The following is a 27,074-nucleotide window of genomic DNA, read 5'->3' as shown; positions in this document are numbered from 1 at the left end:
ACTGTGTAATGCAGGTGAACAGTGGAGTCCTTAGTGTATGCAAAGCTTTTTTGTCAGGTGAGCCTGCCACGAGGCTCCGATCACAAGAATTGCAGCAACTAATTGCGGCCCTTCTTGAATTTATGGCCGTTTGCAAACGGGCAATCCGAGTACATTTTAGACTGATTGGCGAAGAAGATCAAGACTTCCACACGCAGCTTGTAAATGGGTTCCAGTCCCTTACAGCTGAGCTATCACACTACATTCCTGCCATCCTTTCTGAACTTTGACCAGCTCTTTTCTTCTGTAACCTGTTTGCACGCAGCTTGTGTTCTATTACTAACAATGTTCTTTTTTGTAGCAGTTTTGTTGTATATGCTTTCTTTATTCCCACTTGCACCCCGCTTTTCCATTTTCTCCCATGTTATTCTTCTAAATATTTCCGCTAGGTGATAACCATTTATGTAGTTTAGTTAGTTCTCTCAAACTGATTGTTAATATTAGGCCCCTTTTTGGCGTTATTGTGAAGCATTGTATTGTTAATTCTGCTATTGAAGAACTGTGTTCAATGTCTAATGTTCTCCATTTAGTAGCCTCAACTTCTATGACCAAAATCTCCACGAGCAGGAACTATCTTAATAGATGTCATCAATATAACAATAGTTTTATCGACATCATTATTGCTTAAATCACTTGTATTGTTAGATGCAGTAGGAAAGCCAACCTGCCATTCATCAGTCAGAACAGAGTTAAACCAAGAGAATAGAGAAAGAGCAGCTCAAATCATTATATAAAGTTTTAACTCGGAGAGATTCTCATTTAGAACTTGAGGTCTGTCTCTTGACATTGTACGTCCATTAGTGTAAATTTCATTCTCAAAAAAGAATTTAAATGGTTATTTATTTTAGGTGGATTTGAATTTATAGGCTTTTTCATAAACCAGGATAAGAGCCGGTAAAAGAATGTAGGATGTTTGGACGGAGTGTTATTTTATGTTTGTGCTCTATGAGAATGACGGCAACCATCATCTAGTCTAAAGCTTTATCCATATTCCTAGTCAGAATGCAATATGCTTGAGCCAATGATATGTATGACTTGTCTCCGGGGTAATAGTGCAACGAATGTCTTTTTAGTTTTTCATACATTTAAGGATTAAGTCTCAATTTTAATGTATTAATAGATAATTTTTTTAATGGACTTTTTAATTTTTCATACATTTAAGGATTAAGTCTCAATTTTAATGTATTAATAGATAATTTTTTTTAATGGACGGTTGATATAAGGAATTGATAAATCATTTGTTGTTAGCACTTTCTAATTCATTTTTGTGGTGAATGGGAAATTTTCTATAGGGCACAAAACACGTTAATGTATAATATCTTTTTGATTTGTGATAACACTCTTCCAAGGAGAAACCTTTGCCCCAAATCTTAGGTCAACCTATCTTCATATAGAAGGACTTTCAAAGCTGACCTACTGAAAGCTCGAATCGGGTTACCTTTAAATTTTGGATAAAGACTTAGGTTGATCTACTTTTGACCTAAATAATAATCTTATCCAGAAGCTATAAATTACAATAGCTCTACCCATATAAATCTAAAATAATATGAAGAGTGTTAAGTAATTTGCCAGGTTAATGTTCTTCCATTGAGATAGAAGTTTCACGTAGTTGGAGTTCTCGCGTGGATAAGAGAAGGAAAATGACCTCTTTGCATTGCATGAAGAGGGGAGGGACAATGGGCAGCTGTGTCTTCTTAATTTCTTAGGTATTTAAGAATTAAATTTCAATTTCGATAAATTAACAGATAAATTTTTTAATAGATGATTATCATAAGAACGTCAGATTGATGGACTTTTCGATTTACATTAATAGTCGATGAAAAATTATCATAGAGTCGAATCGGTCACTCCAATATTAATTAACATAAGCTAAATACCTAATATCAACTATATAAAAAAAAACATAGAGGATAATTCTCTTTCGCATCATCTTATATGGGAAGATGACCTCTTCCACCTTGTATCATTGGCAGTAAAGGTGAAACTATTACCTCAACAGCCTCTTTAAAATGACCTCCTCAAATAAGGGAGATAAATCACGGAAGACTTCGTCCAATAAAAACCATGCATGCAATGAAAGATTGAGGCAAATAGCTTCCACCTTGTATCATTGCATGAAGAGAAAGGAATAGGATTGAAGATCTCTCCCTCCACCATATGGCATTGCAAGAAGATAAGAAGAACGCCCCACGGGGTTATCTCGGCTGGTAAAGGCGTGGAAGTTTGCCACTGAGAACATGGGTTCGAGTCCGCAGGGCAACGGGGATTTATTCTCTATCCCTGTGCAAAAAGTCTCGGCCCACTGCGTACTTGCCACCGAGCTACCGTGATTTACCTCCCTCGTGATGACCCTGGGCAGGGTGCGGCGGGGGCCCTGAGGGCGAGGGTTTCGCCTTTTGCCACCAAGAAGATAAGAAGAACTCTCCCTCCACCTTATGGCATTGCAAGAAGATCTCTCCCTCCCCCGTGGGTTCAAATCGCGGCGGCAGCAAGGGCGTAAATCCCTTATCCCCGTGTCCCTCAGTCCACTGTGCCCTTAACCCCTTCGGTTACCGTGATTAACCCCCCTCGTGATCACCTTGGGCAAGGTCCACGGGGACGCTGGGGGCGAGCGTTATCGCCTTTTGTCCAAGAAGATAAGAAGAATGTTCTCATGTTCCCACTGAATGCTCAGTTAGTTAGAGGATGACAGACTTATTATAATAGAGTAAGATCAATTTTCGACAGGTGCATGCCCTCAAAAAAATAAACTCTTCTCACCCCTAACCAACTTGATGATCGACTATAAATTGATCCCCCAATTTACCTTTTTTCACATAATCTAAGGACAAATTGTGAAGGATACTTGAAATGAACGTAATCACCTTTTACTATAAAAGAACATTAGGAGAATAAGGTTATAAACATGTTCCTCGTCTCCGTGCTAGGTTACATAGTCCACCTTGTTTGTCACTGATCCATCACTACCAAATGAGCTAAACCAAAACTTCCCTAATCCATGCTAGGTTTAAAATGCCAAAAAAGAACAAAAGATTACAATACAAATCCAAATCAAATTCAAGTTTATTCCTAGTATGGTCAACATAACCCTTAACCCTCACTAGAAGAGCCCCTAACCCTATTCAATTATATCATCGTGCTTAAAAATATATATATTCAGTGCAATGCAAAGTTGAATAGGAAATCAATAAAAGAAATTTTTCAGGTCTTCTCATCGAGACACCATCTCAACTATCAATAAACTAAACGTGCCTTGGGAAACAAATATATATTACTGATCAAAATACCATGATACAACTTCCCTTGAAATACTCATGCTAAAAATAATCCAGTCATTCTCCAAAATTTGTCTTTTTTTCTAGGCAATATTTTACAGTAATTAACACCCTGAAAACAAATACATTTACTAGTGATATGGGAAATTGGACTGCTCACCATTTTAACTTTTTGGCATGAAAGGAAATTGAAATCGACTCTGGAGATGTGCAAAAGTTAATTGTTTCCCAGCAAAAGAGCCTTAACGATAGCATCACTCATGCCGTCTGCGACAGGGAACATATGGCCTGCATCTGGAAGCTCATGGTAGTGAACCCAGGATAGCTTTTGGCTGATGTATCGTGATAGCATCACTGGCACAATGCGATCCTCTACGCCATGCCACAAGTGAACAGATCCTTCATTATTAGGAAAGGGGTTATCGAGTTCCAATGGGCTAAACTCCCAACACTGGAAGCCAAGCATCAGGTCACGATGCAGAGAGACATATTCTCCTTGCTGCCTTATTTCTTCCTAGAATGCAGATATACACAGTTGTATCAGCCAAACTGTTGCTTCGACAAAATCTGACTTTGAGGGATGCTTGGACTTTGTATGTGATTAGAAAACTAGAAAAGAGACAAAATAAAGACCTCCAAATAATGGGAGTGGCCTAACAATTTGGTCAGTTACACAGCAAGCTTAAGGCATCATTGTAATTCTTAAAATTGGCAAAGAAAAAGTTAACAGTGATCCACATTAGGAGCATGAAGCGCAATCAAAACAAACATGCCCTTATGGTAAAAGATTGCTAAAATATAAGAGGCAAATGCAAGTATCATGTATCACAGCCGGGTGAAAGATAAACAGAAGTGTAGCATCTATGCTAGCTTAAGCAAAATCTTCTCTCTGCGATAATATAAAGATATATTCCCTTTTTTCTATATTTAGTATGTTAAATCATCCAGATTCACATTTGTTAGTACTAATCATCTTTATATTACATATATACAAGATGCTTGTGTATAGGAATCTAAAGTATGTCAAGCCCCAGAGCAACAGAGAAAATTTAGTTCAAATTTGATGATAGAATTTAGAGAACGACTCAACATAGCTATCCCCGGAGGAGACGATTACTATTATTATCACAAAACAATCAAACCATTAAAGAGAGAATAAATAAATCAAAGCAATTTCAATCATGAAAGAACCATAAATGAGCTAGAAGCCAGTGCCTAGTGCTAAGGAATATAAATGGAGAAGAATATACGGAAGATTGTATTACCCTATATTTTTCTCTAGATTCAAGTTTTGGCGAAACCTTTAGATCTGAAGGTGAAAGACTATCAGTACGTTTATATATAAGACTTGATCCAGGAAACCATTTTTGAGTGTTCCACCAGTAAGTTAACCAAGGAGCATAATGAGTTACTCGAAGTGCCCATTTATCTTGTGGGAACAACAGGTTATAAGCTTCTGTAGTTAAATTGGAAGGAAAACCATGCCACCAGTAATTGAAAGCAGGGGCGACAATTGCAGCTCCAGCAAGCCTGTTAATATGTGCAATGGAAGATGTCAAAAGAAGTTAGATGTTTCACTAGAAAGGCCAAAACATAAATTACCAGATAAGAAAGAAATTGCTCTACTAAGAAAAATAAAATAGTATGTAATCATCGTCTACTTAAACTATCATTTATCTTTGTTGAGACTTGATTGTAATTTAACTGTGTTCACTCTTTTTGCTTTTTCTCTACCACACCTACCAAATATGTCTATAGCTGAGGTACTTGCTATACTGTGCATGTCCAACCATCTTCTACTTTAGAACGACTAAACATCATAAACTCTACCATCACAAACCTATAACAGATGACCATGATCCAAGCCTATTATAATCACTCTTCACAATCCTAGTACCCTACTAGAACCCTCCATGACTCAGGCCTACTTCTAATCTAACCTTTCTATGCTGCAAGGAAAATTACTCATAAATGCACCACCTTACATCCTTTCTCATTACATTCTTATTTTTCCTCATCTGTCTATTTTATTTCATCTTTAGATTCTTCTAAGATTTCGGAAGAACTATGATAAATGAGATGACAGCTTTGCACTGAACAAAGCACTTTTCTTATGGCAAATCTTCAGTTGGCTGCTATTACAACATCCCCTGATCGTTCAATTAACAAAGTTAGATATTGATTAGCAGCAAGGGATAAGCATAGATCCATAATTTTGATTATGTGAACACATTCCTTTGTATAGCTAAGATTACTTATGTATGTCGGTTAGTTACATGACAGCTATATACCAAGGGTGATTATATTAATTGAATAGCTAAAATACTTTTCTCCGTCATGCTCTGAATATGGAGATGTACATGGAGGAGCTGATATATTGTAACATAAAAGTGATTACGCTCACCCAGTGCTCCCCTCACAGCCTCCCCAGGTTATATGAATATGAAGGAAGGTAAATCACGGGGTCAACTTATAGCTGACCGCTAGGAGCAGCTGATATATTGCTCATACAGAGTATGGTTTTTAGTGTGTAAAATTGAAAATCTTCTGTGTGGATTGAAATAAATTCCTAGAACATGAATTGGAAAATATAGTTTTGGTCATCTCTAGTTGGTATCACTAGGAGTATTTCACATCATTCATTTCATATTACCTCTCAGTTTGAAAATGCATTCTTTTTATTGTTTATATAGTTAACATTATCAAGTGAGATGAGGAATCACAAGGTTGAAATTTTATCTTTATCTGCACTTTCAAACTAAAGATTAGATGATCATAAATATTTTCTAGTTATAAAGGTCACTCGTTTACTAGGAGACATATCTCACAAGGGAAACATATACTTGATGTGTTTGAAGAAAATGGTATGCTAGGTGTTAGAACTGTAGATAAACTCCAAATGCCAAGCTAATACTTGTGCAAGAGTTCACTATATAACCTGGGGAAATACAGAAGATGGGTTGGTAAGTTAAATATCATATAATTATGAGGCATAACATCTTATTCGTTGTGTATCGGTCAATTTTTCAACTTCCATTGTCATTGGCAGGCCATCATAATGATTTGTTACTATTTTAAGAATGCTCCAAGCAAGGTCCTATGTCACAATCGAGGTCTTTATATTATAGTGTACATAATGCACATTGGACAATTTCCTCCACAATTAAGCAATCTAGATCATAATATTATATCCTTTTAAAAGTGGATATGATATCTTAGAAAAGCAAAAGGTAGATTATATGATGAGATCAATTATAGAGACAAAATACACCATTATAACTCATCACTATTAATTATGTGCATCTCTTAGCCACCATTAAACCTTCAATTGATCCATAATGCTTGTAGATGATCTCTTCATTGTGAATAATCGTGTGCAACCTATTGTGGGCTCACTAAAGGAAATGGTAGTAACTCCTATGTAGTACTAAAATGTGACGTTTGTACCTCTTTGGCCATAGTATATCTATTTGGATGTGAAAACAATCTTAAGAATGTCACCTACAAAGTTTAGAACATGTGATATGATTATTCAAAGTCAAATATATACATAAAAAGTTTTAGGTAGCCAAAATTTAATTATATTCAGATTTATATGTTCAAAATATGATTTGAATCAAAAGGAACCAAAGAAGATATAAAGATAAAATAATTAGGTAGCATGCAGACAAGGTCAGAAACCTTGTTATGAGTTGAGTTAGTCCCAACCAAAACAAGACATGTGATTGAGTTGGGTGGAAGTTGTGAAGTCATGTCCCAAGGAACAAAGGAGGAAGGGGGTAAAAATCATGATTTGAAATCTCGTGCTATGCTGGGAGAAACAGTTGATATGTATCGTTCTACAAAATTATCGAAACTTGATACCACTTGGTACCAACAATGTCTCCTTCCTCTACTTTATCTCCTTCCCCCTTCAACCTCTAATCCATTATCGGTACCATGCATCAAAATGTTGGCACAATACTAAATCAGTATCATTTCAGTCAAAGACTAAAGCTTGGTTAAACTATCAGAGTCGCCCAACATTGAAGCATTTTTTAACATATGCATGCAATATAAGATTGGAAACAAGAAAAAATAATAATAGGTAGAAGAGTTATGAGTACCTTTTCAAAGAAAAATACAAAGATCCAAGTCAAAGTTTGAATATAGAATAAGAGATAAGAGATGGTGTTGAGTGAATAGTGGAAACTTATGGTTGTGTACTAAATAAGTCCTCAACAATGAGAGCTTTAGTGTGAGCAAGCTAGTAAGAAAAGGTAATGGAATGATAAAGGCAAAACAAAAAAACTAGAGGCACTTCGGTCATACACTTAGAAGCATATGAAAAGTATGAAAAAATGGGGTGGATTCAAAGAAAGCAACATCGATAGAAACAAAAACACATACCTTAAGAGAGTACCAATGGTACCTCTTTTTATATCCAAGAATGGTAAAGGAAGACACATTAGAGTACTCTAAATTTATTTATGTCGAGAGATAAGAAATGAATAAAACAAATATACTAAAATAGCTTGGGTTTATGAAATAGTAAAAAGCACCTAACTACAAAGAAGAAATCATATGGTTTATACGATAACATGCACCGTGTTAATGAGAAGTGTTTGAGTGGATTCATATCTCAACGAAAGGAAGAAATAAGAGTAGACTTTAGAACAAACTTTTTTCAAGAAAAAAACAAATTATATTTGAATAATCATAATAAAAGTAATAAACTATTTAAAACCAAGATTGGAATACACCCTACTAAAATCCTAATATCACAATGAACTAAAGAAGATGATTCACAAGCATATTTATAGATAATGGGAAATACAAACCAAAGATGTTTGCCTAATTGATACAACTAACTCTCAATACTTAATATGAGACAAACTAGAAATCATCTTCTGAATAATAGGAATACTCAGATGACCAAAGCGAGTTTAAAGAGAAAGATGAGTGTGTTCAACCACAAGAATATGGTGCAGATAGTTGATTTAGCCACCAAGTTTCATGCTTGTTGCTAATCACCTTTCTCATTCACTAATCTAGAATAAAAATAGAGTTATTATTAAATATTGCCCAGAAATGTAAAAATTTAGCAAGCTTAGTAACTAATAATAAATTTAAAGGGAAATCAACCACACGAATAGAGCAATGGCACAGATGGAGTAACAAAAGCCACCCAATGCCTTTTGCCAATGTATTTCAAAGTATGGTATTTGTACGTGAATTGAGTGATGTAAGTGTGGGAAATAAATAGATGTTACCAAACGTGACCAAAGGCATTGAGTCAAGGATTCAAATAGAAGGGTTAATGTAATATATCATAATGCAGTAAGTATGCCTCTTTATGATAGGTGACATCTTTGGAAGTTTGGTGCTGAAGAAGGCAGGTATACTTCTCAATAGGAACTATGACAGTCAAGCTAAAGCCAAAGGGAATCAAGAAGATGAACGATTCTGAGTACAGTTAAATGAAAAGGATAGCCTAGTAGATAGCCATGAAAAGCATAGCATAAGTCCCTGATATACCCTAATTTGCCGAAGTGTGTACATTTAGGCTTAATGTGTCAACTATTACAGCCTGAGCAACTCATCTAATGGCCTTTATTGTCATGAAATCCTCTGGATACCAACTCACTGAAGAGTTAGATGGTGCCACAAAGCTCGTAGATGTCCTCGGCATTCTCATGTTAACATAATGAAGGTGCCTCCCAAAATTTATGTCATCATGAGTTCCAACACTAGCTGAATTGTGCAAAGAAACATAAAGACGAGGAGTTGGTCAAAATGATATACATGGCCCTTACATCTTATGTGCTTAAGAGGACATTTTAGAAAAATAATAGTCTCGAATCCACTAATACATGTGATATTTGTCTCTGAGCATGAGAAGAATTATTGAAAGATGCTTATATAAAAAAAAAGGTAGATCCGCTACCTTAACAACCTCCCTAATGCCGGCCCCACAGATATTGAGGAAGGTAAATGCAGGTACATAGACCATATGCACATGGTGAGGTAAACCCTAAGTCGTCAGTTCCTGAGAATTGACCTCTGACCATAAAGCTACTACTAGCTATGGACTACCAGAGGAGTGCAAGCAACAAAGCAACTGGGGTGAGTGTGTGGGGGTCAACAGGGAAAGTAATAATAATAAGGAGAAAGAGAGAGAACTCACAAATATTATTACTCTCAAGGATCTTCTTACAAGCTTCCCAAGTAGGGTTCAAGTATTGCTTGAATGCCTTGCAAGGGTTGAGACCGCTCTAATTTATAGCAAGGATGCTGGGTGCTCATTGGGCCCCATCATCACATGCTCTGCTATCAGGATAAGAGGGAATCTTATCTTTATAGCACACTATCAGGATAAGAGGGAATCTTATCTTTACAGCACACTATCTTATCTTTATAACACACAAGCATCTTTCAGAGAACTTTATAGATAAGGGCGAATCTACTTTAGAGATTTGGGATGAGTCATTGGATTTGAAGGGTCCACCACTTCCGTTGAATCAAAGGTGGAAGGAGTTCATTCTAGAAACAACATCTTGCAATAGGTAGACAACCTGGGCAAGTTGTTCATCTGTTTGTTTGACAGCTGGGTACCAGTCGCCCCACCAATTATCCTTAGAACTCCTTCGTAGGCATTCCTGTCTTTTTAGTTCATGAAGCAACCTAAGCCGCTGGAGGGAATTTGTTGCTTGGAATGCTGCTCTCTGTTGCAATTCATGGAGAGTTTGGTCAATCTGTTGTCCTTCATCAAACGTGATTGGGTATGAGTTGTGCAAGGAGTTGAGTTGTTGCTGGTATTGCTGAGCAAGATACAGAGGGCCTGTAGGGCCTTCATCATCTGGTCCTGTGCCCTCGGGTCGGGATGCCCCTTGAGCTCCTGTAGGGCTGGTGCTATAAGCTCCAATTTGCTCATTTCCTCACCTGGCCATTCTGTCATAAGAAGTAAATTGATTAGTCTAGAGAGAGCGTCAGCTACTTGATTGTCTTTGCCATCAACATGCTCAAATTGTATTGTAGGGTCGGCTTCGGTAATATAATCTATAAAAGAATTCCACCGAACTCTAGATGGCTTATTATGTGTTGACTTGCTGAAAAAGCTGATTATTGTCTGGCAATATGTTCTGATGAGTAACTCAGACTTATCTAAATAATAAATTTTTAATGATTCCAGAGAATTCATTACTGCATGTATTTCAGCATCTATTGTAGATTTAGGAGGGATAAATTTTCCGCTGGCGTATGCACAAATTTTCTCTATAGTTTTAGGATCATGCTTTGCTTTCTTCCATTTACAGATTCCTCCCCAGGCATCCATACATCCATCAACTTCTAAAATCATAAAGCTTTCTTCAGGAGGAATTTCTAAATCTGGGAGGCTTGGGATTTTTGCCTTAATTTGTTTGATTAAGGTCCAGTCCTGTTTATTTAATCTTTTGTCACCATTGGAGCTGTAACTTTCCCAGATTCGGAATATAATTACGTGCATAATTTAATAGCCTAAGCTAGGATTGCAAACCTTTGGTGGTAGTCAGGTCATTGTCCTTGAAGTCTGCTACTTTTGTGATAATATGTGGTTGTAGCTTGATCCTGCAATTTCCTATCATGGCTCCCAGAAATTCTATCTCAGAGACTGCAACTTTCATTTTTGTTGGACTTAGAACTAGCCCGTGCTCTTTGCATATGCTAAGCATTTTCTTTAGATGCTGCGCATGACTTTTGTCATTAGGAGAGAAAACCAAAATGTCATCAATGTAAACGGCTATATAATTTTCTGTACCCTTAAAACAATTGTCCATCTTACGCTGACAGACTGTGGGTGCATTCTTGAGTCCAAATGGAGGGTAATATGATAACTTTCTATAAGAATTTAACAACATTAACACCTTACCCTCTGTAAATGCAACTGCCATAGAATAATTGGAATTGGAGGAAGATGAATATATACAAATAAAGGGAATGATTAATTTCTCTGCTAGAAGGACTAATCCAAGTTTTCAACAAAAATTTGGGGCAATACTGAAGGAGCTAAGTGACAAAGGCTATATTGTTGAAAATCCTTTGCAGCGCTGGAGTAAGAACAAAATTGTCTGTCAATTAGATATTAAAAATCCTGATTTTATTATTGAAGACAGACCCTTGAAACAAAAGCAGGCACAGAACAACGGCAATTATTGTTAACTCAGGCACTTCCATTGACCTAATAACCGGCAAAGAAATAAAAGGCAAAGAGCGTCTGGTTTTCAACTACAAACGCCTAAATGATCTTACTCATAAAGATCAGTATAGCCTTCCGGGGATAAATACAATCCTAAGAAAGGTCAGTAGCAACTGTATTTTCTCAAAATTTGATTTAAAAAGCGGCTTCCATCAAATAGCTATGCATCCTGACTCAATTGAATGGACCGCATTCTGGTTCCTGAAGGCCTATATGAATGGTAAGTTATGTCATTCGGACTCAAGAATGCACCCGCAGTCTTTCAGCGTAAGATGGACAATTGTTTTAAGGGTACAGAAAATTATATAGCCGTTTACATTGATGACATTTTGGTTTTCTCTCCTAATGAAAAAAGTCATGCGCAGCATCTAAAGAAAATGCTTAGCATATGCAAAGAGCACGGGCTAGTTCTAAGTCCAATAAAAATGAAAGTTGCAGTCTCTGAGATAGAATTTTTGGGAGCCATGATAGGAAATTGCAGGATCAAGCTACAACCACATATTATCACAAAAGTAGCAGACTTCAAGGACAATAACCTGACTACCACCAAAGGTTTGCGATCCTGGTTTGGGCTATTAAATTATGCACGTAATTATATTCCGAATCTGGGAAAGTTACTCAGTCCTCTGTATGCAAAAACAAGCTCCAATGGTGACAAAAGATTAAATAAACAGGACTGGGCCTTAATCAAACAAATTAAGACAAAAATCCAAAGCCTCCCAGATTTAGAAATTCCTCCTGAAGAAAGCTTTATGATTTTAGAAGTTGATGGATGTATGGATGCCTGGGGAGGAATCTGTAAATGGAAGAAGGCAAAGCATGATCCTAAAACTACAGAGAAAATGTGTGCATACGCCAGCGGAAAATTTAACCCTCCTAAATCTACAATAGATGCTGAAATACATGCAGTAATGAATTCTCTGGAATCATTAAAAATTTATTACTTAGATAAGTCTGAGTTACTCATCAGAACAGACTGCCAAACAATAATCAGCTTTTTCGGCAAATCAACACATAATAAGTCATCTAGAGTTCGGTGGAATTCTTTTATAGATTATATTACCGGAGTCGGCCCTACAATACAATTTGAGCATGTTGATGGCAAAGACAATCAAGTAGCTGACGCTCTCTCTAGACTAATCAATTTACTTCTTATGACAGAATGGCCAGGTGAGAAAATGAGCAAATTGGAGCTTATAGCACCAGCCCTACAGGAGCTCAAGGGGCATCCCGACCCGAGGGCACAGGACCAGATGATGAAGGCCCTACAGGCCCTTTGTATCTCGCTCAGCAATACCAGCAACAGCTCAACTCCTTGCACAACTCATACCCAATCACGTTTGATGAAGGATAACGGATTGAACAAACTCTCCATGAATTGCAATAAAGAGCAGCAATCCAAGCAATAAATTCCCTCCAGCGGCTTAGGTTGCTTCATGAATTAAAAAGACAAGAATGCCTACGAAGGAGTTATAAGGATAATTGGTGGGGCGACTGGTACCCAGCTGTCAAACAAACAGATGAACAACTTGCCCAGGTTGTCTACCTATTGCAAGATGTTGTTTCTAGAATGAACTCCTTCCACCTTTGATTCAGCGGAAGTGGTGGACCCTTCAAATCCAATGACTCATCCCAAATCTCTAAAATAGATTCGCCCTTATCTATAAAGTTCTCTGAAAGATCCTTGTGTGTTATAAAGATAAGATAGTGTGCTGTAAAGATAAGATTCCCTCTTATCCTGATAGTGTGCTATAAAGATAAGATTCCCTCTTATCCTGATAGCAGAGCATGTGATGATGGGGCCCAATGAGCACCCAGCATCCTCGCTATAAATTAGAGCGGTCTCAACCCTTGCAGGGCATTCAAGCGATACTTGAACCCTACTTGGGAAGTTTGTAAGAAGATCCTTGAGAGTAATAATATCTGTGAGTTCTCTCTCTTTCTCCTTATTATTATTACTTTCCCTGTTGACCCCCACACACCCGCCCCAGTTGTTTGCTCCTATGAGACTCTAATGGACTAGGTTGCAACCCATAAATCATAATTCTTCCATTAAACTTTTCTATGGTAATACTCATGGGACTAGAAAAGTTTAAGGATTGTATGATGTTGCCAAGGAACTTGACATTTGATTGATAGATTTTTAAATAGAAGTTTTTTTAATCAAGATCCACAATAGCTATGGAGGGGCTAGCCCAAATTTAGACGGGAGACTGAGACCTGCACATAGTGGCATCGCGGAGGCAATCAATGCAGATAATATACTTATGAGAGGAGGCGATGTAGAGGTTGCCAACAGGACTACAATAGGTGAGCAATCATGTAGTGGAACAGTGTAAAGGTGTGTTACATGTGTGGATGTTTATCGACGAGAGGTTGGTATTGGATAAAAATTCAAAGCATTATTTGAAAATGAGAGAGGGTGAGAAAAATTCAAAGGTGGAGGATGAAGAGGGATAGCATGAGAATTTAAATCTCATTGCACATATTGAAAACACATGAGGCTTGCCCTTATCATTAGACGGTGTCATTGTCTCAAGAGTGTAGGAGAAAGGAGCGGGAAAGAGGAGATTGATGTGACTTAGGGTATCACAGGATGACTCTAATATCATGACAAAATATAGGTTTTAATTAGGTATTTTGCTTATTTCTACCATTCATCATCGTAAGGTATTTATTTTGCTTATATCTATCATTCATCATTGAAATATTACATTTAATCACTATAATATATGTTATTCACAAAAAGGTCCTTAATAGATACTATGTTAAATTACTGTGTCCTTTATCAAAATTATAATGGTAGGTATGCAGTTAGGTATGGTTTTAGTATCATAGAATATCAAGGAAAAGTGAGAACCATAAAAGTTCCAAAGTTTAAAGAGTTTGGATGTTTAGGCTTTAAGCCTTTAACATAGCATCTGTTATAGAATATGGAACGCAATGTAGTTAGAAGCCAAGAAAAAAATCCTATTTGGAGAGAAAAGATGTACAAAGGAGAAATGATTCTTGTAAGGCTTCCCATTTTTAAAAAGCACATAAGTTGCTAGAATACAATAAGAAAACTATTCATAAACTAGTTGAACTGACTGGTTCATACCTGTGTGGAATGTACTTAAGAGTGGTCCAAGCAATCTCTCCTCCAATTGAAAACCCAATTACAAAAAATTGGGTTCCAAGTCCTAACTGATCTGCCAGCTCTTCAATATCTAATGCAGTGTTTTTTTCTGTCATCTTTGGGTTAGGGTCACTCTCTCCATATCCAGCTCTATCAAATGATAGTAGATAAATCCCTAGTTCTTCAATCAGTGCCTGAAAATACACAATCCATAACCCTTACAACTGGCCAAATATCTCATAGGAGAATATTTTGGAAAACTAAAAGACATAGAAAGATGATCAATACTGGAGATATTGAGAAGACGTCATATCTGCAACAGTCAAAACCATGGATGAACACAATCTTGTATTTGGCAGTTTCCTTTGGAACACCATTCTCCAAGTAGGCCAAATGCCTTCCATCTTTGAGTTTAATTCTGGGTGCAGTAACACGAGGGCCATCTTGGGAACCACAAATCTTAGCAGGTGGAGGCTGAATTGCTTGATATGACCAGGCTATTATGCCAATGAATAGAACAGATGAAAGTGTCTTCAACATTCCTGTATTGACATATTCAGTTTTTAGTCAATTTAAGAAGTAATAAAGGAAACAGATCAGAACCAAAGAACAGAAATGCTTGATTCCGAAACATGTTATTTATGTTCCTCCGTCATATGGAAAAATTTGTCTTCTAAGAAGCAATAATGAATTTAAAAATGACACAAATTTTATCAGTTATCAGGAAGGTTATTTCCAAAGAACTGGAAAGTAATTTTTCAAAGAAACATTTTTTTTTACTTAAGATTTCCAAAGTTATTTTAACCCACTTTCCAAGATTTAATTTGCATGAGTGTGAATTACATGAAAACTTACAGAACATACAGTATTATTATCACAGTGTCCACTAAAAGAGTCAAATCACTAGCATAAACTGAAACACAATATGAAAGACATCATAGGAAGGAATTGCTGTTTAGGAAAGATCTGCCACCTAATTTTAACAATATCTATGAATGTACTCTCATAGTTACGATTGAATAGTACCTCGAGTTCAAAAAAGAAGGTTCTATAATGCTTCAGTGGTCATGTGACATATCTTTGAATCAAAACATGAAATACTAAGCACTGCACAAATGAAAGCTGCAACCGCAAGTGTGGAAACAAATGCTGAAACAAAGAAAGAAAAAGAAAAGCACATGCATGCACTTAGCACAAAAATATCATGAAGTCAAATGAAGCAAAAGAAAATTTGCAGAGGCAATATATTTCTGTTGTGCAAGTGAATGCCAAATAATGAAATTTAAGCACACATGGAAGTTTTAGATTTGGTGAAAAAATATGAAAAGGATAACAGAATTTTGAAGTTTACTACATATTGTAATCTAATAATTAATAGCAGAAGTTGGGCTGAATTGGATGCCTAGTCTACACCATCTCACTTAAATCTCTCAAAGAAAACAAATGCCTCAACTCATGGAAGCCCCTCCAGGCAGAAGACATCCATGACCTTTAGGCATGCCTCACATACCCACATGGGCTCTTGCTCCTTCCAAATAACCAGACACTTAATCTCTTAAAGAAATCCAATGCCTCAACTAATGGAAACCCTTCTTGACTGAAGACATCCATGGCCTTAGGCATGCCTTTCATACCACCATCTTGGTCAAAAGGAGCATGGCCTCCAGTGACTAACAAGGTTCACATGGACTCTCCATACTTCCAGATAACCAAGAACTTTAATCTCTCTCAAAAAAAGGGGAAAAAAAAAACCCAACTCACGGATTCCCTGTGGGCTAAAGACATCCATGACCTTAGGCATGTCTCACATACAATGCATTAATTAAGAGAGTTTGCCTCACAATTGGAGCAAAAGGTGATAACGCTCACCCCAGATGACCTAGTATCGCACCCCCCCCCCCCCAAAAACCTCGATACAGGCAGGTAAATCACAAGGGCCATTTTGGCCCTAGCACAGTGGCCCTTTGCATTGGGGAGGTCAAGCACCCAACGGGGCATTTTACATCCAATGGGAATTGACCCCAAGACCAAGTTTGCCTCACAATTGATACAATTAATTGTGGCATTCAATGCTCAAGTCAAATGATAGAGAGGCATTCTTCACCTCACGTTCCAGCATGGCCAGACCATGTCAATCTCCTACCAAAAGGATGCTCCGACCTTGCCTTCTTAAGATTTATAAAGGGCCAGTAACATCATTTCTTATATCAACTTGCTCTCATAATCTGTCAAGCTCATTCCCACTCTATTGAACTCAAACAACAACAGAGTTCATTTAGTGGAGCACCTAGTGTCCAGTCTTGAAGAGAACAAGGGACGAAATTGTTATCTAGTCATTGAGGCCATCCTAAATCAATTCTTTCACAGAGTCAGGCCATCCATTGAACCACAAACATTAACATTGACACTAGAAAGAAAGCCCCTATCAACAAGATGAAATTGGTGACGCAGAGAACAAATAAGAAACACAGACTATTGTGACTTTAGGACTTAAGTAACATTTGGAGCCCTAGCTCGATGTGTGCTAACCTTCATGTCACCAACGTTGTCTCCACCATCCCTATGTTGGAATCCATCACTGTAATGGCTAAGAATATGTAAAGGTTACCAAATATCATTTATGGAAACCTGTAAAAGGATACTAGACATCCCTCACCAAAGCTAACATCCATGGACACTCCAAGAAATATAGTGAATTTATTAACCACCCAAGTTCCCATATCATCCATCCTCAAGTGATAAGACAAATGAATTATGGGATGAAGAAATCCCTTCAGCTAAATGGATCAAGGAGGCAAAAGTTTTAGCCAACTTCCAGTTGGTCACCAACCCAATCTACAATGGATCACCAGATCCAAAGACTATATAGGGGATTTCAAACTCAGATTCCATCTATAATTCCATAGACCTATTATGCCAAATGTTCCCCATCTGTTAATGGGATTATGGGGAAGTGAAACATGGACTTCCAAGAAGGCCCATCTTAAGGTTCTCTCAGCTCTCTCAGTGTTTGCTGAGCACTTTATGAGATATCAATGTTCAAGTAAGACTTGAGACACTGCAACATCAGATAGAAAGAGGGAGAATTCCTCAAAAACTACACCCGCTGATTCAATGCGAAAGCTAGGTCTATATTGGAGTAGAAATTTAGAATTTGCTTATTAGCCACCTAGCCAAGTTCTAGGACCTAGAGTTTATCTTTGATGCCCAACCCAATCCACAAGGAACTACAATCACTTTATCAAGTAACTCAATGAAGTCAAGTGGGCTCACGATATAAAGAGAGAGAAGATTTGATTCACTCAGTCATTCAAGGAAGATTTCAGGAAAAAGGATCCGGAGCATTTTTAAATACTGCACCTTACAGGAAGTATGTTTGATGAGCCTATAGCTCCCACTGAATTCGCACCCCTTAATGCCAACCAAGAGGAAATTTGCTTCCAAAATCCTCTCCTCTACAAACTCCCACTTCCTACCAGAACTTCCAGAAGTTATCTCAGCTTCATTTATTGAAACACCTGACAGACAACAAAAGAGTGCAAATGGTTGAAGCCAAAAATTAAAAAACAAAAAAACTCATCCAGCAAGGGCATCTAAAGAAAATTGTGGCTTGCACATGAAAGAAGGATGTATAGTGCCTATGGAGTTTTGGTTAAACACAATAATGCACCTAGAGAAATGACAAAGATTGCACCCAACTCACATTTGTTAGGTACTCAAGTCAACTTGCACCCAATCAACACCTCTGAGGCAAACTGACATATTATACTACTTTGCCATCACCAACATTGGTTGCACCACAGTCAACTTGCACCCAAGAAGGATGTATAGCTAAAGCCTCCACCCCTCACAATCTATAATCCGTGTGATTTTGGAGGTTCATTTGCTATGGGGTATTGTCCATGGATGAGCAAACTTATGCCCGAGTATTCCTCCAGTTGAGACCCAACACCTCTGAGTCGAGAAGAACACATCCCTTATCTTCTTTATGGATAATGCCTATGGAGTTTTGGTTAAACACAACAATGCACCTAGAGAAATGACAAAGATTGCCCCAAACTCACATTTGTTAGGTACTCATCAATACAAAAAAGTTAAACTGACATATTATACTACTTTGCCATCACTAACATTGGTTGCACCACAGTCAACTTGCACCCAATCAACACTGCTTCGGTTAGCGCTGCATTATAAGATTTACTAGTGAATCTATCCATGTTCTCAATGTTGTAGAAGCCCCATGGTGACATGATGTCACCATTTGGTTCTTCATCGTGGAACTTCCCACGGCTTACAATGTCATTATTAGTTTGTCACTCTGAACCAACTTCAGAAGATCATGTCAATGGCAATGAAGTTCCCAACTGATGTTAGAACCAAGGATATCAACGGCAACCATCAAGAAACACGAAACAATTACTTGGCTATTAGCCTTGGCACAAATGAATCTAATGGAAAAGGGATCATGAACCCTTCATTGAATGAACTATTAACCAACATGAGCATCCGTTGCTCTATGGACATACCATTTAGAATGAAGAATATAAGCACCACCTAACAACCCACCTAACAACGAATGATGAACCAAGCAAGGTTAAAATTTCGTGTTGTGTTGAAGTTCCAATCTCTCACCCAAACTATATGATTTTGGTACTAGGCTTTCGTAGAACTGAAGGCCTATCAGACTCAATGACCTATCTTGATTAGCCTAATGGTCATGTGTTGCCTATACTTGTCATCTTTGGATGGGATGGTATGTTCCTCCTTCCTTGTACAAAAACAAGAAAAGGTTTGGTAGCCAGTCTACTACTCTAGCCACACTTTGAAGGGAGTGGTGCTATAATATCTCCTCACGTTGGAGAAATTGCCACTTTCACACATTTAGTCTATGAGGAAACTCTGACCCTACTTTAAGAACTCATCCTTTCAGGGTCATGGATAACCAACCTTGGCAGCAAATTATGGGGAAGCCAAAACTTGAGTGAAGATTCCTAAATTGGTCAATCGGTCTCTAAGTTTGACATCAAATATTGACTATGAACACTCAAGAAGTCATGGATCCTCTCCAATTTCATCTCGAAGTTGTCATCCCAACCAAGTAAATGGACAAGTCCTGTAGAGACCGAGCCCACTCCCACTCCCGAATGGGATGTCTTTGTTGAAGGAGGCAACAATACTAGCTGCAACAAGTTAGAATTATATTTGATGATAATCAGATTTTGACGTATGCCCCTATTAATCTTTAGTGATTCCCAGCTATAGAATGCCAGATAGGCAGGGATGTTTGAGACTTGCAACCTGACTCTCAAAAAGTATGTTGAGCTACATCAGCAGCTAATCAAAAGGGTCCCAAATATACCCACGCCCATGTTCTAAGGGAACAAAACTCTGGAGAGGACCCAGTAGCCAAACTAGCAGCCAACCCAATAACCACCTTTGAAGGAATAGTACTGTGAAAGTGCTCAATTCGCAAAGCTAATACTAATCATTTGGTAGAGGATTATTAGCTAAATGAAGTGTTTGTGTACATAATTGATAGGACCCTTCTCGACAATTTTATCAAAACCATTAATATGCAAAGACAGGAAAAGAAATATGTGGTAGTGGACCGTCATTCTATCGAAGGTCCTTTGCTCAGGTACTGTTGAGATACTTAACGCTCAAGGAGGTCATTCTTGCCATCAAAAAAATTCAAAATAAAATTTGTTTAGTTCATCTAAAAGATTGTTCAAATAAGATGTTGTTGGCCAACTGGATAGGAAGTCAGTTAAGTTAATGAGGATGCAAAGAATGCCAACAGTGTACTCAGATGTAGCACATTCCAACAGTGCAACATAAGCCAATTCATATAGCATGGCCATTCAAACAATGTGAAATTTATCTAGTTTGGCCATGCTCCAAGGTGATTGGATAAAGACAACTCTTGATTGCCATGAATTATTTCACAAAGTGGGTCAAACACCTGTTTGGTCATCACAAGGAAGGCCACCAAGCAAATCCAGCACTAAGTATCGAGCTCGATCATTTCCTAGTTCAGTCAACCCAAGGTCATCATGTCGAAGACTGAGTTTGACAATCATATTTTTCAGACTTTTTCACCAATCAAACAACGGGTGATCATCCACAAGCCAATAGGTGAGTTGAAGTCACAAATTGAACCATCATGGATGGCATAAAGAAAAGGGTCATGACTTGCTTGCCCAGGAAGTCCCTGCGAAGTTTGAGTATGACTCCTAAATACAACAACAACCAAATCTTATCCCACTAAGTGGGGTCAGCTATCTTCTACGTCATTGACTCTATCCCCTACTATATCAGCATTTATATTTAAATAAATTTTATCTTATTTTGTTGTTACGAACCAAGTCTTTTTTGGACTTTTGCTTTCTCGTTTGATATACACATTTCTCATAGTTTCACATCGCATAACTAAAACATTTATTGGTCGTCTAAGTACATGGTTATACTATCTTAAATGTGTCTCTTGAAGTTTTCCCTCAATAAGTGTAACCCAACTTTCTCTCTAATATTTTCATATTTTATCCTATCTATCTTTGTATGTTCGCACATCCACCTTAACATCCTCATCTCGGCAACTCTCATTTTTTGCTCATGTGCTTGAGTCATAGCCCAGCATTCAACTCCATATAACATAGCAGGTTTAACCATTGTTTTGTAAAATTTTTTGTCAAGTCTTAGTGGTATTTTACAATCATAAAGAATACCTAACGCTCTCCTCTATTTCAATTATTCTACTTGTATTCTATGTAAAACATCTCTCTTTCAATCCCTCCATCCTTTTGTAAAAATGATCCTAAATACTTAGAGCATCCACAGTCATAGACATCCTCAAGGAGTTCCTTCAATGCCACGTCAACGCCACGTCAAAGTAAAATCCCTATATCTCTCCACTATCAAAAAACCTCTCAACAACTTCTTCGTAGGTCCACTTTTTTCATTATATATATTTTTTATCTCTCCTTCATATTTTACCTTATATATAATTAAATTTTTATAAAATTTAAATCCATAAATTGCTAACACCCGAAATAACATTAATAATTAAAAAAAACATAAATATTACCATACATCAAATAAAAATACATAAATTATAATAATATATAAAAAATAAACTTAAACACATCTACTCCAAGTCATGTCTCTATTTAATTTTTTTCAAACATTTTCTCATGTATCCGAAGTTGTCTTGGTGTCATCTCACTAGTATCCTTCATAAGAATTTCATAATCCTTATGAAAGATCTCAACTTTTTGCAAAGCCATTTTTTCCATCTGATATTCTTTAATATCTTGTCATTCTCTGTCGAGGATTTGTTCTATTGTGTCGCGCTCTCTGACTTTAGATTTGCCCTTCCTCTTCGCTGCCTTTTGACGAATGCGGGCTTCAGAGTCATCCACATCAACACTCGTATCTAGATTTGAATTTGATCCTGAAGTGTTCCCCCTGATTCTGATGTCCTTGCCTTCTTGTTAGAGGAATGAGCAACGAATTGTGGAACATATTTCTCATATTCTGAGAACCCTCCACATATGCATATACTTGAAATCTTTGTTTTTATTGTTGGCTTTCTACATATTCAGTGCGTTCTCCAACACATTCTCGTCACTCCATCCACTTTGACAATAAGTATACAAATTATTATAGGTTGTAGAAAATTCATTTACCATCGGTGCAAACTTATAGTAATGTGATTTTAGCACCTAATAGCTTCTCTTCATAGTTCCAATGGGTCGGTGCTTATTGTAGTGATCAGCTATACGTTTCCAGAAAGCTTGATCCTTCTGGTCATTTCCAATAATTGTGTCAGTTGCCCATGACTTCGCAAGGACCATGTCTTCATCAAGAGACCAAAATCTTCGTTTCGAATCATCTTTCTCCGATTCAACTTCACGCTCTTCTTGTGATGAGTGTGGCGGCCAAGATGTTGGAACAGACGATAGCGTTAGAGGTTCGTTGTCGTTGATAGATGGGTTGATATTAGCCCTTCTTGCTTCATTCGAAAACATGGCTGATGGTTGAGGAGGTGAAAATACGAAAGGCAGAGAAAACATCCCAAATTGGTTGCTCATGGCTGAACAATCTTGGCGTGAATACATACCAAATGGAGCTAGGGCGGCGTTACTCTGAAGGGGGAGTGAAAAATTTTGAGAACTTTGGGAATTTGGAAATTTTGGAAGACCTTGTGGAACATATGAAATATTTTGAAAATTTGGACGATATTGCGTGTGAGAGAAAAATTGAGGATATTGGGCATCATGAAGAAATGCGGATAATTTGAGAAGATGTATTTTCTTCCGCATTTGAAGAATTCAAAAGATTTGTAAAAAAAGTATTAAAATTTTCATCCATCTCGAATACAAATTGAGAATGAAAGGATGAAAGAAATAGAAAATGAAGAGATGAATGAAAAAATAAGAGTTCATGATGTATTTATAGAATTTTTTTTATTTAAAAAAATTTTTTGAACGTTGAACAAATTAGTCGTTGTTTAACATCTCATCTTCTTCAACGTTGAATATCTCATATTCAACGTTTGTTTTTTTTATATACAAATTTTAGAAAAAAAAATAATTAAAAACTAAAAAACTAATGACGGAGTAGCTCCGCAAATGTGGAGCCGCTTCGTCGTTTAAGGGATGAACCTCCCTCCCACTATGGGAGGGAGGTTCGTCCCATGTGCCAGCTCAGCAATGGGAGCTCCAAAGGAGCTCCCACTGCGGATGCTCTTAAAACTCTCAGCGGTAGATAACTCGTTATCTTCTATCTTAACAATTATCTTATTACGTCTAATATTGTTAGACTTAAATTCCATGTATTTTATTTTTACTCTATTGTCTAAAATCTTTCACTTCTAACATTTCCCGCCAAGATTCAAGTTTAACATATACTCTTTTACGTGTCTCATCTACCAAAACAATATCATCTGCAAATAATATGAGTTGTAGTACTGTATCTTGTATGTATCCCGTGAGTTCATCCATGATTAATATAAAAAGATAGGGAATTTGAGTATGACTCTCAAATAGAGCATAGAAATAAATATCATGCAAACATGGAATATTTGTAATCTACGGAAAAAATGAATGCAAAATGAAGAAGAAATACTCACAATAAACCTTTCGATTTTTATGAAAATGTGTTCATCCCTAGAGAATCCTTATCCTAACTTAAGTGGTATGTTGAATAGTAGAGGCACTGTTGGCATCAAAGAGCGAAAGGTTAAACATGAAATCACTACCATATGTTGTACTTTACCGCCAACCTAGCAAGGTCACCTAAACATATATGTCGAGTGATGGGCAAAATATGCACTTATCAATTCATGGTTGTAAGGCAATCCTTGACCTAACTTTGGTTGATACATTGAATAAGTATGGTCATTCTAAGCACTATCTAAATGCAAGGTTGGATGCAAGATACTATGTTAGGTGCGTACTTGACCGTCTCAACAAATTGAGGTTGTTGTATGTACATGGAGGGGAAATGACCATTAAGTGTGGTCGCTATACACACCCTCTAGGGTAGGATTAGACACAAAATTTGGTCAAATCAATCCAACAGCTTAAGGTCTCTCTATTCACTCGTTGAGAGTAGATGGCCAATAAACAAGGTTGCTATTTGAGTGGTTGGCACAAGGTTGAACATGAGGCAAGCAATGTTAGTTATGCACTAGATCATCCACCCGACTTAAGATCATTGTATGCATTTGTCGAGCCAAATGACCAATAAGCAAGGTTGTCGTATGCACCTATTAGGCGTAGGGTTGGATGAGGAAAATTTTACAATATTATGATTGTGGAGAAACTAGGAAAAAAAAAGTACTTGATATTCAAGAGCAATTGTGTAATTCCAGTAAATAATAAAATGGGAAGAAATAGATTGAGAAGGTATGGGTATGATCAAAGACAACAATAAATTCTATTAGGCATAGTTACATATATTAAAATAACAGAGATGTAGAGACAGTGACAAAAAAATCAAATAAAGATGATTTAACTAATTTGAATATTACTAGTTGCAACAGATATGGCTTCATAACGATGATGATGATGATGGTGATGATAATGAAGATCTGAAAACACAAGTTCTAAGCAATGGTATCATCAGAATCACCTATACAGTTAAGTTGTTGTGGAATCAGCAGTTCAATCTTACATGAGGGATCTAGCATCTGTTCCTTAAATTTAGTTTGTCATAATGTCTCTGGGAATCTAGCATCTTTTCCAAATTTCAACGGGATTTCATCATTTTAGATCAATTTAGAAGTATTATACTTTTACTCACGGAATCAGACATCACAATCCTTACATATCCACAAAAAATCTGTTTTTATTTTGAGCAAACATAAAATCCAACATGAAACTTACTGGATAAAGACCTCGAAGGATGTGCTTCAAAGCAAATATTTAAAGAAATGTACACAAGCATCTCACAGATCTGAGTATCCATCAATCAGAAGAATGGGAAAGAAGACATGGCTGGCAAATTAGAATCAACCTAAAGGTCCATCAATAGCATTTCCGAACTAGTTAAGTTCCAACTCACGGTCGCCAATGAACAAGACGAAACGTACAGGCAATAGAAATAGATGTTTCGTCATGGAATCTACACCGATTGACAAGCCACAACCTCGATCCACAACAGAAACCAATTCGAAACAACGGGGTGAACAAGTTGCATCTTTTTAGTATGTTCGGTCACGAAAAGTGACAAAAACGAAGCTTGCACAAAACACACCAAAAAAATGATGTATTCAATCCGATCGAAAGAGGGATACCTCGATGGAAGAAAGAGGAACCACCGCGCGCCTTCTTCCGAGTGTGAGATCGAGCTGATGCCGCCGAAATCTTCCGCGAAGGGCCCGCCATGGATTCGCTGTCTCTACTTCCCTTCCCTTCCTCCCACCCCGTTGACGACTTCAGTCGCTGTGACAAAGAGTGGCAATCCCCCTTCACCTGCGTCCCCTTAGAGCATCCACAATGACACCAAATATTTCCTCCAAATATTTATGGGGCCCACTTCCATATCATCAATCAAATATCTCACTTATCAAATATCCTAAAACTTACAATAAAATATCCCCTCAACCAAATATTTATGGGCCCCACCTACCAAATATTTTTATCTCTCAATCACAACTTGTGGGGCCCACTTTCCTACCCACCCACAATGAAATCACCGGGCACAACTTTGTGCCCGGTGATTTCTATTCTCCTTTCAAATATCCCCCACAATGGGGGATATTTGAGAGAGAGGGATATTTGGAGAAATATCCCCTCCAAATATCCCCCATTGGAGATGCTCTTATTTATCGAGACCAGATCTTTGTCCAAATAAATAAACGGATAGATCACTTGTAATAGAGGCAAGATCTCCTGGACCACTTTTTGTGATCCAGGGGATGTATCATTTGTATTTGTGGTCGGATCACGGCCGCGATCCGGTCGTAAATGGTTGTGATTCCTTTTTGGGTTCATCGTCCCCAATATGTTATAGTTTTTATTCGGAGCAGGCGGCCGGAGGCCGCTCGGAGGATACCCTCACTCTGCACTTAGTAATCTGATCACTTATCTACCACCGGAGGCCTCCGGACAGCTTCCGGCCGTCCGCTCCGAATAAAAATTATAACCTATTGGGGACGATGAACTCAAAAAGGGATCGCAACTATTTACGGTCGAATCGCGATCGTGATCCGACAGTAAATGCGAGTGGCATATCCCCTGGACCACAAAAATGTGGTCCAGGAGATCTGTGCTCCTCGTAATAACGTAATAACGGCTGAATTGTGACCGTCAGATTATAATTTTGATCGAGACGCTGGGTGAGAGTGGGGCAAGTGGCCAAGCTGCAGGCCAAAGTCAATCCCAAAAAGTATCACATTCAATTGTAGTCATCTGATTCACTCTACCTCATTATTTCAATCTGTTTATTTTTCTTTAAATGGTAGTCACCCGTGATTTACCTCCTCCGTGTTGCCCTAGGGGTGAGTTGGCGGAGGCGCTGGAAGCGAACGAATCGCCTTTTGCCACTTGAAATGGTAAATTTTAATGGAACTCTAAAATATTTATAATTTTTCTTTGGGTCAATTTAAAATTGGTAAACAATTAAGAGTGTCCTGATTAAGGGGAATATGAGATTGATATGGCGTCCTACTCCTATTGCTAATTGGATGTGTAGATTGTTCGAGTTTTTTTGGGACGGTCTAATAATTAACATATGAGGTATTGTCATTATGAGGTCTGGAGTTCGAATCCTAATAAAATCAAGATAAATACCTCTCTTATGTGCTAGTTACTATTCTAAAAGTTAGTAGCTGTCTATAATTTATCTTCTTTATGTTGGCCTGAGATGAATTGACGAAAACACTAAAGACAAACGTATTTATTTTTTGTCATCATATATAGAT

General features: G+C 37.5%; 2 protein-coding genes across 3 annotated transcripts in view; one reads left to right on the top strand and one right to left on the bottom strand.

Moving 5' to 3' along the window:
- The window catches only part of LOC121971855 (guanine nucleotide exchange factor SPIKE 1-like), a 106,019-nt gene extending 105,512 nt beyond the window's left edge, over window positions 1–507 (top strand). The window contains exon 32 of the mRNA XM_042523326.1: window positions 15–507. Coding sequence (XP_042379260.1) covers window positions 15–269 — 255 coding nt within the window. The 3' untranslated portion in view covers window positions 270–507. The remainder of the gene's footprint in view (window positions 1–14) is intronic.
- A 2,781-nt stretch (window positions 508–3,288) lies between these two features.
- LOC121971854 lies at window positions 3,289–25,634 on the bottom strand. 2 transcript variants are annotated; one of them, XM_042523325.1, is made up of 6 exons: window positions 25,446–25,583; window positions 15,674–15,796; window positions 14,936–15,189; window positions 14,630–14,841; window positions 4,580–4,844; window positions 3,289–3,828 (listed from the first exon to the last, which is right to left on the bottom strand). In XM_042523325.1, exons 3-6 carry the CDS (start codon window positions 15,185–15,187, stop codon window positions 3,532–3,534), a joined length of 1,026 nt encoding a protein of 341 aa, XP_042379259.1. In that variant the 5' UTR covers window positions 15,188–15,189; window positions 15,674–15,796; window positions 25,446–25,583; the 3' UTR covers window positions 3,289–3,531. The 2 variants fall into 2 exon arrangements, with proteins under 2 accessions (XP_042379259.1, XP_042379258.1); XM_042523324.1 differs by lacking the exon at window positions 15,674–15,796 and having other exon boundaries at window positions 25,446–25,634.
- Between the last annotated feature and the right edge of the window lie 1,440 nt (window positions 25,635–27,074).

This window comes from Zingiber officinale, chromosome 4A (assembly GCF_018446385.1).
Source record: "Zingiber officinale cultivar Zhangliang chromosome 4A, Zo_v1.1, whole genome shotgun sequence".
Lineage (NCBI taxonomy): Eukaryota > Viridiplantae > Streptophyta > Magnoliopsida > Zingiberales > Zingiberaceae > Zingiber > Zingiber officinale.
The sequence above is the reverse complement of the archived record's forward strand: the minus strand, read 5'-3'. Positions and strand labels throughout refer to the sequence as shown.